At 39.7% G+C, this 15327-nt stretch overlaps 1 protein-coding gene across 1 annotated transcript in view; it reads left to right on the forward strand.

Annotated features, from left to right (window-relative positions):
- LOC140932343 (uncharacterized) overlaps positions 1-10952 on the forward strand; it is a 35981-nt gene extending 25029 nt beyond the window's left edge. Inside the window, exons 17-26 of the mRNA XM_073381963.1 lie at positions 103-264; positions 1071-1229; positions 1720-1881; positions 2910-3088; positions 3415-3507; positions 3848-3943; positions 5466-5522; positions 5622-5714; positions 6577-6730; positions 10313-10952. Of these exons, the coding sequence (XP_073238064.1) occupies positions 103-264; positions 1071-1229; positions 1720-1881; positions 2910-3088; positions 3415-3507; positions 3848-3943; positions 5466-5522; positions 5622-5714; positions 6577-6730; positions 10313-10638 (1481 nt within the window). The 3' untranslated portion in view covers positions 10639-10952. The remainder of the gene's footprint in view (positions 1-102; positions 265-1070; positions 1230-1719; positions 1882-2909; positions 3089-3414; positions 3508-3847; positions 3944-5465; positions 5523-5621; positions 5715-6576; positions 6731-10312) is intronic.
- Positions 10953-15327: the final 4375 nt, after the last annotated feature.

Here is a 15327-nt window from a genome sequence, read left to right on the forward strand (position 1 = left end):
CCCAACTCGTCTGATTTTTTTTTATTACTCTATTAAAAGTATACGCTCTAAGTTATTTACCGTATTTATTTCAAGCTAAGTTAGACGTTTTCTTTCTTTTAGCAAACTGCCCAGCTGGTCTATACTACAACCTTGAAAATGACTCCTGCGTTGATTGTCCACATGGTATGTATCAAACAAACCAAGGTCAAAACGAGTGTATTCACTGTGGCCAAAACCTCACAACAGCTATGGAAGGAACTGTAGAAGAACAAGACTGCATCGGTAAAGTATCCGACTTTGATTATTTGGGTGCGTAGTCATTACTTTGACAAATGTTTACCGAAGGTTTCATTTTATCAAAGGTCGGTCATTCATTTGTCTTTAGGCTAATCACCCTGGATACCTTGCTTCAAGGTAAAATTTCATTTGAATTCTGCAAAGGCAATCAAGGCAAAGAGGGCTAATTAACATAAACAACCGACAATTTGACTCAGACAATACACGACTATTAAACTGTGGCATTCGAAACGCACCAATGATATTACGAGTCTTCATAGCCAATAACATCACGGTTTAACTTACAGACGACCAATAACACCACGACTTAATTGACCAATCAGGTCAATAACCATAGTTTAATACCATTAACTGACGTGATACAACTCACTTTGACTCTGAAGATACTACCAAACAGGTTGTCGAAACGTCAGTGACTGTCAACAACAGTCCTATTCATGCCAGGACTACGTTCACCCGGACGATCATGCTCAACCTACTTATGAAATGACTTCTGGGTTCAAACCTTTCACAAAAGTAGTATTGCTGCCATTTTAGAATAAGATGTTTGAATATTTAGCGGCCCGGTTCAAACGCACCTTCAATAAAGTGCAGGACCTTGTTGATAGATGAGGCGAGATAGGAAATTGGGGTTTTACGTTTGTGTAGTTTGGTTTGGCAATTTAAGTTTGGTACCGCACGATGTCGCATTATCAGGCTCGCCTCTCCAGCCGTGGATGTCTCGTCGCACAATGTTTGAACTGGGCCTTAACCACTCTAATGTCACTATTATACTATTCTTCTCTTCTTAGCTGACTGTCCGAGTGGTTCATTCGCAGCACTGAACAGAACGTGCATTCTGTGTCCTCACGGTACATACCAACCTGCAAGAGCTCAGCTATCTTGTATATCATGTGGTCAAAACCTAACTACCGCAACAACTGGCATGGTGAACAATAAGCACTGCATTGGTAAGTTCAAGGTATTAAAAAGATTGGGTTAGGCCCCATAACCTCCAATTGACACCGTGGAGTCAATCTTCCCTGCGATTTAAGATCTTGTCTCAGTTCATTGACCGCGCCATTGGGCGGTAACGTGAAGCTGTTGGCTTTGTTTCCTTCATCCTTCCTCATCAATTGCACGGAGACGTAATAAAGCCCATACTGCTGTTAGAAAAGGGTAGGGACATGGGGACCCCGTAGGGGTGGTTCGTGTCTTGTGAGGAAGGGGACTGTCACGGACCAACAGTATTTGGTTTCACTCTGTTGAGGTTAACCTGCCAAAAATTGGCAACTCTTCATAAAAATAAACTAAAAAAAAAAAATTGTCTCCTGATCAGTATTAAGTCAGACGAAAAATTTCCAACTCTTCATAAACGCACGTTTCTTTAACACCTTTCGCTTCGACAATAAATCAAAAGTGCTCTAATTAGTTTCTTTTTTCTATTTATTTGGTCTTTAGAAATCTGTCCTGCTGGATCTTACTTTAGTACTGAGAAGGCTACTTGTGTTGAATGTCCTCTGGGTACTTACCAACCTGTTCAAGGTCAAATGAAATGCATCCCCTGCGGCAAAAACCTCACTACAGCTTTGATTGGAACAGTGGAAGAATCATATTGTATTGGTAAAGTATCAATGTTATGTAAATGTTTGAACGTCTTACGATCTGCGTGAAACACATATAGCACTAAAGCAGCGCAATAATATTTGCACCCCCTTTGTCGGTTTTTGGTGATTTTTCCCTTCTCTCTGAATGTCTCCCATGTTACTTGCCCTTTCCCTCTACCCCCCTCCCCCCGCCTCACAATCGTTTGACGCATTTGATTAACAGAGGTTCAATGAGAAGTGATCAATAGCCTTTCTCCTCTGTAGAGACCTCTTTGTGTCTCAGGGAGGCTGAGAAGAGGAATAAAAGAGAGAGCGTGGGATTGCTATTTTTGCTGGGATACCCAGCGGGAGCCTTGGCGGAGGAGAGAGATTAATAAATGCTTTACAGGCTCAAACAGTTAAAGTAGTCATTAATAATGAATTGATGAATTGTCAAACAAGTGAACAGTAAAATATTGCGGAGCAATCGTGGCCTGGGTTCAAATGCCGGAGGCGACGTCATATGTTGGTGAAATTAGTTGTGGTTCTCCTTCTTGCTCCTCGAGGTTTTACCCCTTAATTCTCGGGTCCCTCTCTCCCCCCCCCCCCCCCTCCCCTCCCCCTCCCCAACCCTGCTAGCAGAGGCCTCTTTCCCGTCGGGGTTCTTAGCATTTACAAAGTGGTTCGCGTTACTGACATTTGCGTAGTTAGCTTATGACAACGACGCGAACGACTGCGCACATGCTAAAACCATGCCGAAAAGGAAAAAAAAAAGCTACCCTTTAAGTAGAAGTTTCTTTCCGGTATGTACTTTAGCATATGCGTAGTCGTTCACGTCGCTATCATAAATCTACGCAAATGTCGGCTACGCGAACGACTCCTTGAATCCTAAAGACCGGCCATGCCGGTGAAGAAACCTTTGCTAGCAGAGTAGGGGACAACCGGAGTACTGAGAGAAAAGCCTCTCAATCTCTACGTATTTTGGCTACGAAGGTCAGATAGCAGTGAAAATAGCAGTAACATGAGTTTTACTTTCTCTTCCCTTTCTTACGCGAATCTTTGCAGCTGACTGTCCAGCTGGTTCGTACAGTTCCCTAAACAGAACGTGCAGCTTATGTCCTCGTGGCACGTATCAATCTTCAAGAGGGCGCCCATCTTGCATTTCCTGCGGACCTAACTTTAACACTCATTCAAGTGGAACAGTAGATAAAAAGCACTGTATAAGTAAGTCGATTAAATCAGCTGTAATATTTCACGTAGCGTACGCAAATTCTTGTATATTTCGGGTCCCCATTTTCTCCATAAGCGTGCCCACTCGGACAGACACAGAAAACAGAGACTTAAAAAAAATTACGTGAAGTGGTAGACATTGTAGACATAGTGACATAGAGACTTTTTTCGTTTCTCCTTTAAACCTTTTTAGGCGCAATTACAAAGAGCAGAGAAATAACTACGTCTTTCATAACAAATTATTGCAAGTCTTATTATGTTGCATCTGGATTATTTCGTTAACTTATTTTCTCGAACCAACTAGGCTTTGAGCTGTAAATGCCGCCGAGAGTAAATAAAGACTATTTACTTTCGTCTTTATTTATTTATCTATAACTTTTGTATCAACACAGGTGTTGAATCGCCGTCTCCCTCCAGAATTATTGAAATAAAGGTAATGATTGCGTTTTTTCGTGTTTATCGCTTCTGCAATGTGAAGTGAAAGGCGATGTTGCGCGCTCTCCTGTCTTGTAATAAATCAGGTTGTTTCAAGTTGCGTGAATGAATACTTACTTCTGATTGGATAAAATTAACTGCTGAAGGGTGCAGCGTTCTCTTTTTCCGCTCTTTAATGCGGCGGTTATTCGAGGGAGCGCTCTTTAGATTAGAAGTACGCTTTGCATATCATTATGACTGTATTCTATATTCTAAGCGATAATTCACTCGATTAACTGTTTCTTAGTGAAATGTTTTGCTATATTTCTACTGAAATATAAAAATAATTTTATCTTCAGCTGTTCTTAACCGAAAAGCTGGTTTCTCCGGATATCATGAAGAACAAGGAAGAAATTCTGGAGCTGATCAAAAAAGAATTGTCAAGATTTTTTGGTGTAAGAACGATCTTTATTTCGAATTGAAAGTGTAAAGTTATTTTTTGTTGGCTTAGGGAGCGTTTAAGGTGGCTGAACACCATTAGATTAGACAAACATGTCAAACATGGCGGCGAAAAAGCAATGGAACACAGAAGACGATTTCTCAAAATCTACTAATTAGAATTTTGTGATATTTGGCAGAATTTTTCCTTTCATCGTATTTTAAGTAATGAGAACTTTAAAATGGAAGTTGAACAGACGAATTTTGTGACACATTTAATAATTACAGTACAATTAAATTATTGATTATCTAAAAACCCGTCTGTTAAAATTTGGTCAAATAAGTTTCCAAGGAAAATTTATAATTAATGAGCGAATTTTATGTAAAATGAGAAAAAGTGAAATTTTAAGGTTATATTCAATCGTTTATGTTGCCATGGAAACTATGAAAACGTCAATTTTTAAATTTAATCAAAATCTTTCATCGGTACATTTTCCACTTGCCAAGTTTCAGCTTGTGAGCAGCAACCTTTCTCTTGCCATGATTTGGCAAATGACACATAATCACAAACTGCCAAAACTGTGTTCAGCCACCTTACAATGTTACAGATGACCACACCCTCAGGTAAAACATAGGTGCTTTTCAGTAACCCATCTCAAGTAAAAAGAAACCACAGACTTTTAGGGGGAATCAGGAGCCCTAATCAATATTATGGCTCCTGGTGGGAACTAAATTTCTTCCCCCTCCCCCGTAGTAAAACATTTAAGTTCCCATTTGTTTCATGCTGCATTCAACTTAGCCTGCGAATGCAGCTGTTTCTCCTTGCTCCTCGCCACTCAGGACGTTTGACGAAGAGGGAAGTCTGCGACGCAGCGACAGAAATTCCTTACTCATGACGTCAAATCTGTCCGGAGTCTGGTCAGGAGCTCTGATTGGTCAACGTAGTAGTTATATTGTTTTAGCTATTGTTTACGAATAACAGACAAAAGACAAAAGGCCACAAAGGTCAAATGTAAACATGATGAATCTACCACAAAACAGTCAATGTTCTTAGAATATATTCTTCTTTAGAAAAAGCATCTAAGTTTGCTTGAGCTCGTTCGCAGAAGAACACAAAACGTTACCATAACAGACCAGGAGAAACATAAAATCAGACAATTTTACATTTGGAACACCATGACAACCGGATTTATTACGTAAACATTGATTTACATCCTTAGTATGGCATTTCTGTCGTCGCTGAGTCGCAGACGTTCCTAGGAGAAACGGCTGCATTCGTAGGTTACATTCAACTATCATACGAAAACAAAACTAAATGAGCTTAAATGTAACTTGGTAGAGATACAATTGAAATTTTCATTTTTTTTACATGGGATAAAGAGTATTTACTCGCTTACTTCTTTTTTACAAAAGATGTTCTTAGCTAATTAAGGCCTCGGCTCCTTTTTTTAAAGGGAAAGGCAAAAGATTGAGGTTAGGATTAGAATTGTTTATGTTTTTAAAACCTTAGGTAAACGATTCTTTTTCTTAAATCAACAGACAGGTGTTGTAACTGAGAAGAAATCTGAAATGAATGTAACTAAATATGGAGCAGAGGTAGGCACCTAACCCTTTAATTATTCAGTTGAACGTTTTATCTAGACTTGGAAAGTTCAATGCTGGTCATCAATTTAAAAATGCATTTTTTTTCTTCAGGTCTTTCTGTTTATAAATGCAGCAGATATCGATGAGAGCCGCTTACAAGAACTGATGATTAAAGGGATTGTAATTGAATACCGTGGGGAAAAGGTATGAAAACCAAAGGCATTGGAAAATATCGGTTAATTTTGATCAAACAAAGTAAACCTTGAAAAAATAAAGAAAATTTTGATGAAATAATGGAGCTAGTGCTTTCATTCACGTGTCAAAAAATTGTTACAATTGCCTTTTGCCCATCACAAGACCCAACCCGAGAAGGAAATTGATCGGAACATACACCAAAAAAATGTAGCTGGCACTTGAAACGAAAAGGTGACGCGATCGGGAATTATTTTGACGAAGCAAACGTAGTATAGTAGGGACTGGTTGGGCCTTTGGGGGCAGAAATACCATAAAGAAGGACAGGAATACATTAACAACGATTACGTCGTAGCCTTTCGTCTTTGCATCATAAATAAACTTTGCGATGGAATGTCATTTTAAAAAATAAGGTGATGTGCTATTTTTAGGCGGTTTAACCGGTTTAACAAGTTTTAGGTCGATGAATGTTTTGGGTAATGATTGGTTTGCTAAAAACTAAGTAAAGTATTCATTGGTTGATTCATGTTTTCAAGGAAATAAGAGCTAACTCCTGTGACTTGAAATCACTGAACCGTAACGTAATAATGCAAGACCTATTTTCTGCCCTTTCGTTGCCCATTGCGGAAAACAAATTGTTCCACATCCGGTTCACGGCTTCTTGGCGTGCAAATCGTGCATAATTAATGAGGGCGAAGGCAAACTAGCTTTTGCTGATACTGAACGACATTTTTTACTTACCTCTCCCTCCCTTTTCGTCTACTCCACAATTAATATTTTGCTCCCCCTCAATTTTTTCCCCTCCAGCACCACCACATTTCTAATGTTTTTCCCGAAATGTAAACTAAGAAACTTTGCGTATTCCTGTTTTTAGATGCATTTTACTGGAACCTTAATGACGGAGGCTCCACCATCGGTTTCTGATCCCACAAAAGACGATTCGGGCGAATTTAAGGGCCAGGAAGACTCAGAGAAGTTACCATGGAAAATTCCCGTCATTATTGGTGGACCAGTCGTTATAGTCTTAAGTAAGCCGAGATTTCCTGAAGTATATATCCACTGTACCACTACACCACCTTTGGGAAAAAAAATACATATTTTCAATGACTTGCACATTATAAATATGCACAAAATACAAAAATAAATTGCCTTGATTCGCTGATCAAAATTTAAGGCCACCCGGAAGCTCTTACAACGGACAATCTCCTACAACTTTACCTATGGCAGCTTTGACAAGGCCCCACATAACTCACTTAAAAACGCTGCATTTGTAAATAGACTTTTTACAAGACCAATTATTCATAATAAGAGTAATCATTCCGGTGTATTAGCAAAGTTCAGTACGTAAAAGTGTGCTAAGCTTCCCAAACAATCCATCTATCTCTAAAGAACGTTCACGAAGACCCTTTTCGTTCGTACAGTGTCCCTAAATTGTCAAGTCCGATCACGTACATATTTTTCTGTTCTCTGAGGGTGTCCGCTGCAATTGTATTTACCTAAGCGTGGGCATTTTCGTCCATCGACACTTTATGTCTTTCCCAATTTTTAAAACCTGGGAGAGATCCTTAAACATTCTCTCCTCCATGCCTTAAGTGGCAAAGCAAAACAGATTTTGGCACTAATAAGTTGTAAACAAAGGGAATAATAATTCCTCATTTCTCATCTTTCTAAGTACGTTCGCCAAAAGTAACAGTAAAATTGGCCTTTTGACTCGGACAGAAATAAAGAGAAAATGTACTCCAGGAAGTGGTTACACTCTTCGAAACACCTCTGTTTTGCTCCTGCCGAGCAACCCCTTCCCGATTATATATATGCTAGCATTTTTTGGCATTATTTGGTTAAACAAGCCTTTTTCACACTTTTTCTGTAAATTAAAAGAATTTCTCGCATTATTTAGCATTTTGCATAACTCTGATCTAGATTTCGGTACTCAGAAGATTTTTGATGCTAAATTTTAGAATTTAAAAGCATGTGATGATTTGCTTTTGTGGTTGAGAGAAGGATTTCTGTAACTGAAGATTGAACTGAATTGAAAGAAGTCTGGACCTAGCTGGCCAGCGGTTAACTTTCAGAGGCTGTTCAGCGCAAGATGGTCTTGGCCAGTGCCACGCCATCTTTTTGAAATATTTAACAAATAGATTCCATGTTGCCGTGCGTCTGTTCAGTAATAGATCACAGATGACGTCAAAGAGTGGCACACGAGCCGCAGGCGAGTGTGCCACTTCTTTGTTTTTACGACATTTTGACGTCCTCTGTGATCTATTAGTGAGCTTAGGATCCGACGACGGCGAGATTCTACGACGGCAGACTTGGTCGAGGGGGCTTGGGGTGAGGTCGCCGTCGCAATGGCGCGAAAAATAGTATTAAGAAAGCTCGCGCGACGGCGGGTTGTTGTAACGCCTTTTCCCGTTGAAGTTTAGAAATAAATACAAGAGCGATGGCTACTTTTCTAGAAATGTTCGTGAATTGTTACTGACAAGTTTCGATGATGGCGACATTTCAGAAGATGAATTTTTACTGTTGTATGATGTCAACAGATCTAAAAGTCTGGATTTTCCCTACCAGAATTACGAACATTTTGAAGACTTCATCTCGACCTTGGAAACCGGTTAAATCGATTCACCGTTAAATCAGTTCAGATCTTTCTAAAGCAAATCAAAGCGGTCTCAGTCATGTTTGTGTACATGTGTACATGTGCAATATGCCGCCTAATTCAAGCATAAGCTAATCGTGATGTTGTATTTTGAGCAGTTTCGAGAAGCAAGCGTTTCGTGTCTCGACGACGATGCATTTTTTTTGTCTTACTGAAAGCTCTTGATTATAATTACATTGTAAGAGAAGCCGAGTCAAAAAAAACGCTATTTCGAGAAAAGATGAGTGACATAATCCACTGGACCTCAATTTAATGCCGAAACAAGTCTACGATATCATAATTGTTAATAAACACATCAATAAACACAAGAAAAAACTTGTAAAACTTACTTGGTTGCTTTCTTTGTCGAGTTGACCGAGTCCATGGCGATTAACGAGTCAAACTGTTTAGAGAAGGCAAACAAATTTAATTTAAATACCGTGTTCAAATCGTTTAAGTCGCTTAGAAATTCGACAAAAATGGTCTACTGAGAAAAAACTGTTAACAGTGCTAAAATAATTTCACTCAAAATGTTTTTAAATGGCATTATTTTGATCAAGTTTACTCACGTTTTACACGCGACGGCAAAATGGCCTTCTTCACGTCACAGACAAGGCCGCTACGGCGGGAAACTTCGCAACGACGGCAGCCGGAAGTCTTTCTAGCAGCAATTTCACTTCCGCTCGCCGTCACAGACGTCTGCCGTCGTCGGATCTTAAGCAGGCTATTACTGAACAGATGCACGGCAACATGGAATCTATTTTTTTATACAATGATCAGAAAAGAAAAAGACCGATACACATACCTGCCTCGAACCGCTTGACCTTTTGAGGATTTGTGCTAGTTTAGGCATTTTTTAAGTCCCAAACCCAACTTTTAATCTTAGCTTCTTCTTTATCTTACTTGTGTACAGTTTCTTCGAAAAGTTTTTCACTGTCTTTTCTTGCTCAAAGAAGAATAATAGCGAAAACATTTTGCAAAACAGCGAGTCTCTCGTAGCGAAGACACACGATGGCAACTGTTGTGAAGATTTCTTGTAGTTTAGGCATTGTCAAGTAGTCAATAGCTTTTTTGGTCTCCGTTTCTCCATTTTTCTTCTTTGTAAATAGCTCCTGCTAAACTTTTTCCGAAGCTTTCACTTGCCTCAATCCGAAATAACCTCACAAACATTTTCAAAACCGCGTGCTATGTTGAACAAAACAAAGAAAACAAGTTTCCCGTGACGTCATCCATGTATCTGTACTCTAATAGATCATGGACAACGACCAATCACAGCGCGCGTAGCATTCACATCATTGTATAAAGAAGGAATAGAGCAGTCTCTTCAACCTTCAACGGTAGCTCGAGATCGATATTAAGAATCAACCAATGGAGAGTTCAAGCGGAGAGGAAACAGCGATACAACGAAAGTCCCATTACATGAGCGAGCGTCATGTCATAGTACAACAGGCGTTAAGGAGTTCGAACATTGGTTAATTGTTTATCATTGGACAAGTTTTGGCTGTATCAGCAGTTTTATAAACAAACAATTAAGCACTTTTCACTTTATTCAGTCGATAATAAGCACACATTATGCCTGAGTTTGTACGTTTTGCTTGAAATAAAACTAAGCATTTTCTGCAACCAAAGAAGCATTTAATATTTTGAGAATCTAGCATAATTTGAGCATTTGTTTGGCGAAAAACAAGAATTGTTAGGAGAATAAAATGCCAGTTTTACTAGCATAATCGGGAAAAGCTTACTGCCGAGTCACATCCAGTATGAAACTTTAATTTAATGGGGTGGACAAGTAGGAAAAATTCAACTGATTCTTCACATTGATAGGTGTGTCGGTTTTTTTTGTGAGAGCGTTGAGACTTTGTCACTGTGCATGCAACCACGCTTGAAATATAAAGAAGTAAATTAAGATCACATATATGTTCAAAGATATTATTTGCTTCAAATTTCAGATGGTAATAAGGGTTTTTCAATTTATCAGTTACAGTTCTTGTGGGTTTTGTCCTTTGGTGCAAGAGACGAAAGACGAGGAAATCAAAGCCTTCTTCTGCACCAACATCGTGTCAGTTTGATAACCCCACTTATGAAACAAACGAAAATCCTCCGGAGACAAAGGAGGATGACTACTATTCAAGCATTCAGTCAGATAATGATCCTATGTACGCTGAAGGTGAGGAGTACCCTGGAATACAAGAGAACGAATATGTATCGCTGGATGATTACAGCATTTATGTCAATGCCAATCCGCAACCTTCTGTTGCAAGGCAGGCTACTCTTAAGGTTAACTCTGCATTTGAAGGGAAATGACCTATTTAGTCTCAAGCGAATCACAAGCAGCCTTTTTAGTTTTCATTTGGTTATTCATAGAGATTTTGCACTTGAGCATGTATGATTAGCGCGTTAATTTTTTCTGTTTCTCGTGATAAGCACCGTTACGTGATTAATTTCTGAAAAATGGCCTTTTGCCAGGACCGATAGCCATTGACAGGGTCTCTTGGTTATTAACCTTACATTTCAGGTTTTTTCAAACTAAGGATACGCAATAATTTAGTAACCTTGGAAACCTTGAAAATCTTAAGACATAATAACGAGACAAACGAATCTCCTCTTTACCTGGGAGTATTTTTTTCAGTCTTTTTTTAGTTAACAAGCAAAGGTTTTATTAGTTATACAGAAACAAGTAAAAAATAACGCGGATAAGAACGAACAACGTTTCGGTGTCATCTTGACGCCATTTTCAAGTTCAAAGTGATTGCTGATAAACTGATCGACAAAAATCTTTTTGGATGATGATCAGCATATATGACATATGCAACGTCACGCAAAACGTTTGCTCAAATTGAGTCCGATTGTACACTTAGAAAAGATTTTAGTTCCCTTATTAGCAACATTTCGTGCACTAAACAATCAAACTTCTTGTTGCACTTCTTAAGGACAGAGAACTGTTTGTCAAGATCTTTCGGGACAGTAAAGTGTTTATCCTCATTATGTTTGTCAGTGGAGGAGGACATATTTTTGCGTTTACCCACGCGCTGGTGTAAGACTGCGTGCAAACGGACGCAACATTGTTGACCAACAACTCCCAACACTGTTGGATATTACATGTTGTGTCCGTTTGCACACCCTGTTGCTGTTGTCGCGCACAGTTTGAAAGCGGTCAAACTTTTCAGCCAACAACTCCCAACATTTCTTTTGTTCCATAATAGCCGAAGCGTAGCGCAACAATGTTGGATCCGTTTGGACAGCTCCTCCAACATTGTTGGGGCCACGCACGCTCATTACGCATTCAAATTCAAATTCAAATCAAATCAATGGTTTACAAAGACTTATGGGCTGTATCCTTCCCACGATGCACTACAGGTCACAACATTGTTGAGAGTTTTCTTCATCCCTTTGCAGACCACTGCCAACACGTACGCAACAACTCCCAACATTGTTGGCGCAGCAATGTTGGGAGTTGTTGCGCCCGTTTGCACGAAGCCTAAGTGCCTCAGTGTATAACCCACATAACCTGCATCGCGCAAGTCCAATGAAATTGGCAAACTACACACTGTTGGTTTACAATAGGCGGTTTTTTCTCATAACGTTAAGGACCTCCTGGATCTTTTTGCTAACGAAAACTGGTTGAACGACTGTGTGAATCTTCTGGCTAAATATCCGAAACATCTTATGAATAGTACCATCAGGGATTTTGGTGCTTCAAAGGCGGAGGACCAGCCACCGAAACCTGCCCCCGCGGATAGCAACAAGATGCAGGAGGTCCTTAAAGTTCACGAGAAAAAACCGCCTATATGTAAACCAACAGTATGTAGTTTACCAATTTCAATTGTTGGCTTCACACTAGAGCTTTAAGTATAAAGTAAGTGTACTTGGAACCTACTTAAGTTTGAGACTGAAGGGGTAAAATGTACCTTCTTCAACTTTACTTGGTGACCATGGAAACGTTCGTAGTTCAAAGAAGCCGAAGTTCGCCTCCAAGTATGGTCTACACCACACTTGAGAACACACTTGACCAATAAGAAATGGAAACCATGCGCACGATGTGCACGTGCAGCGGTTCCAAGATTTCCAAGTGCTTTCTTGGAATTAACCTTGTTTCTACTGTGGAGCCAACAAATGTGACTTGTGCAATGCAAGTTTTGTAGGTTATACACTAAAGCACTTACATCAGCGGGTTGTTGAACACAAAAATATGTCTTCCTCCACTGGCAAACATTATAAGGATGAACACTCTACTGTCCCGACAGATTTTGACAAACAGTTCCCTGTCCTTAAGAAGTGCAACAACAATTTCGATTGTTTAGTGCACGAAATGTTGCTAATTAGGAAACTAACACCTTCTCTAAATGTCCATTAGGACTCAATTTGAGCAAAACTTTTGGGTGATTTTGCATATTTCAAATATGCTACTCGTCATCCAAAAAGTTTTTTGTCAGATCATCAGCAATCACTTTGACCTTGAAAACAGCTTTAAGATGACACCGACACGTCGTTCGTTCTTATACGCGTTATTTTTTATTTGTTTTTCCTTTAGTCAGGTAAGCACATATTTGCATAGCCTAGGGGGACATTATGCGTGCAAGAATTAAAAGGACGCGCGCGCGCGACAAGGGTAGACAAACCATGTTTTCCTTAGCCTCCCGCCCAGACGTTCTTAGGGCTTCGTCACGCGTTCCTTCCCAACGATTGGGAGGATTGCGTGACGAGCCAAAAGCACGTCTACATAGGCGGCTATGTTCCCCTGAGCCTATTACTTTCCCCTCGATTTTGAACGACTGCCATGAGGTCTATAAAACGCATGGAGAAAGCTACTTTTAATTAATGTTTTTACATGTAGTTTTATCTTAATGTTAAAGCCTTATTTATATAAGATCTACACAGTCGAACCTATTATGAGGTAGGAGGACATCAAAGGACAAAATATCCGTATCCGACAGAGGTGCCTTAAACTTTATTTGAAATAAAGACAGGGTGGAGTCTGACATCTCTAATGGAAAGTAACCTATCTTTAATATATAGATCTAAGTATTACGGTGTTATCTAAAAGAAAGGTTTCGATGCAGTGACGGTCAATTTCAGATAGTGAAATAATTGCAGCTTTGTAGTGACTTACGGGGACAGACGAGGATGATTCCGATTCCGGCGCCCCTTAAAATGAAACCAATCAGACCACATGTTTGTTCTGGAGGGGCTATTAAACTCCGTGAATCGAACTGAAATAGTGTTGATCCGGAACAGCTCGGCAATCAACTTTATAATAAATAAGGCTTAACTAGATGAAGCCTGTTAAGACAGGCACAGTAGGTACATACTGTAAACTGCCGCTTAAAAGACCTCCAACAAACTTATAAGCCTGCCCCAGTTACAGCAGTTATAGGGCCTTCTACCTGTAAACAAAAACATAAATCAGATTGTAACCCCCCGGATATAAGTTCCCGCTCTAGCTCCGATTATAAGCCCCCCCCCCCTCCCGTCTCTCAATTCCATTTATTGAGACCTCTATAGCTTGTCTCGAAGCTCTTTTTCTTTTCCAGTTACAAGCCCCCCGGCCCGGACCTAAGCCCTTAATTTCGTTTAAATGCCCCTCCCCCAACCCCCTGGTGTACAAACATGTATAAGCCCAGGACTTATAAGCGGCAGTTTGCGATAAGTCAGTATTGTAAACTTTGAGTCATTAAACCTAGCTGCTTTGTATTTTTATCTTATAGCTCCTTGTAGTATATTTACAAGCGCTAAGGTCCCGTAGCGTTTTAAAACAGTATGCGCTTGCGTAGTTTGTCAATTTCTGCCTAATTTTTACATGATGTAGTCGGCTTTTTTGGCTAAAACTCACAACAACGGTAAGCCAATTACAGTGCACGGTCCCAGACCACTGTAATTGCTCCCATATTTGGGAGCACTCACATTTTGTAATGTCACCTTTTATACATTTTTTATTCTTTATATCAGTTTCCTTTAGATGAAGCTTATTAAAGGTGTTGGGAGAACAACTGCTTTTCTCTTTTATGTGCTGCTTATTAAATGCCGCAAGAGACCATCTTGAAATCAAACAAAATCTTCAAATATATATATTCCATTATCCTATCCTATATGTCTTTTAAGCGAGTTAGGTTGCAATGGGAAGAAAGTTCTGTCGCTATTCCCTGTCACCCTCCTCTCCCATCCCCATTTACGTTTTGTTGTTCTCGTTCATCATTAGAGACCGTACGATCCGACAACGACGACGTCTATGAAAACGTTGCTGAAAAATAGACTTCGCATTCTTTAAAACTATTCTGCGATAATCCCACACAATCACAATTTTTGGAACTTAAGAGAGGGGACCGCACCTGAGTTCGGACGGAGATGGTATAATTTATCGCCTTGCTGTTTTCCGTTCTCAAGTACAGGGTTGTGCAGGGAAGGCAAAGAAATTGACCAAAATAAAGCATGATGTACGTGCAGAGTTACTGGTTTGCTCGTTAAACCCATTCCTTTTTTGACGTTCCCTTTGCCGTCGCCGTTGTAATTTCGTAATGTCCTATTGTAAGTTTTGTGGCGAATGTATTAAACTAAGCTAATTCTAACCTTTTACGCGACACAACATCTAATATGCAATGCACGATTTGGGCGCCAAGAATCAGTGAACCGGGGTTGGAACAATTTCATTTCTGCAATATGGACGATGAAAGCGGAAGAAATTAGAACTTGCATAATTATGTTACGGTTCAGTGGTGTTAAGTCACGGGTGAGGGTGCGCTTGTTTCTTCGACAACATGAATAGAACAATGAATTATATTCTTAGTTTCTAGTCAACCAATCAAAAACCAAGACATTCGTTGACCTAAAACCTGTCAAACACCTTAAGATAGCACATTACCTTATATTGATGAAATTTTACCGCATCTTATTCATGATCAATGTAAAGACGAAAGGCTATGTCATCATTAGCGTTTATGTATTCCTGCCCTCCTTATGGGTGTCCTGCTCAAAAAGGCCTGACCAGTCCCTACTATG

Source organism: Porites lutea, chromosome 1 (assembly GCF_958299795.1).
Source record: "Porites lutea chromosome 1, jaPorLute2.1, whole genome shotgun sequence".
Lineage (NCBI taxonomy): Eukaryota > Metazoa > Cnidaria > Anthozoa > Scleractinia > Poritidae > Porites > Porites lutea.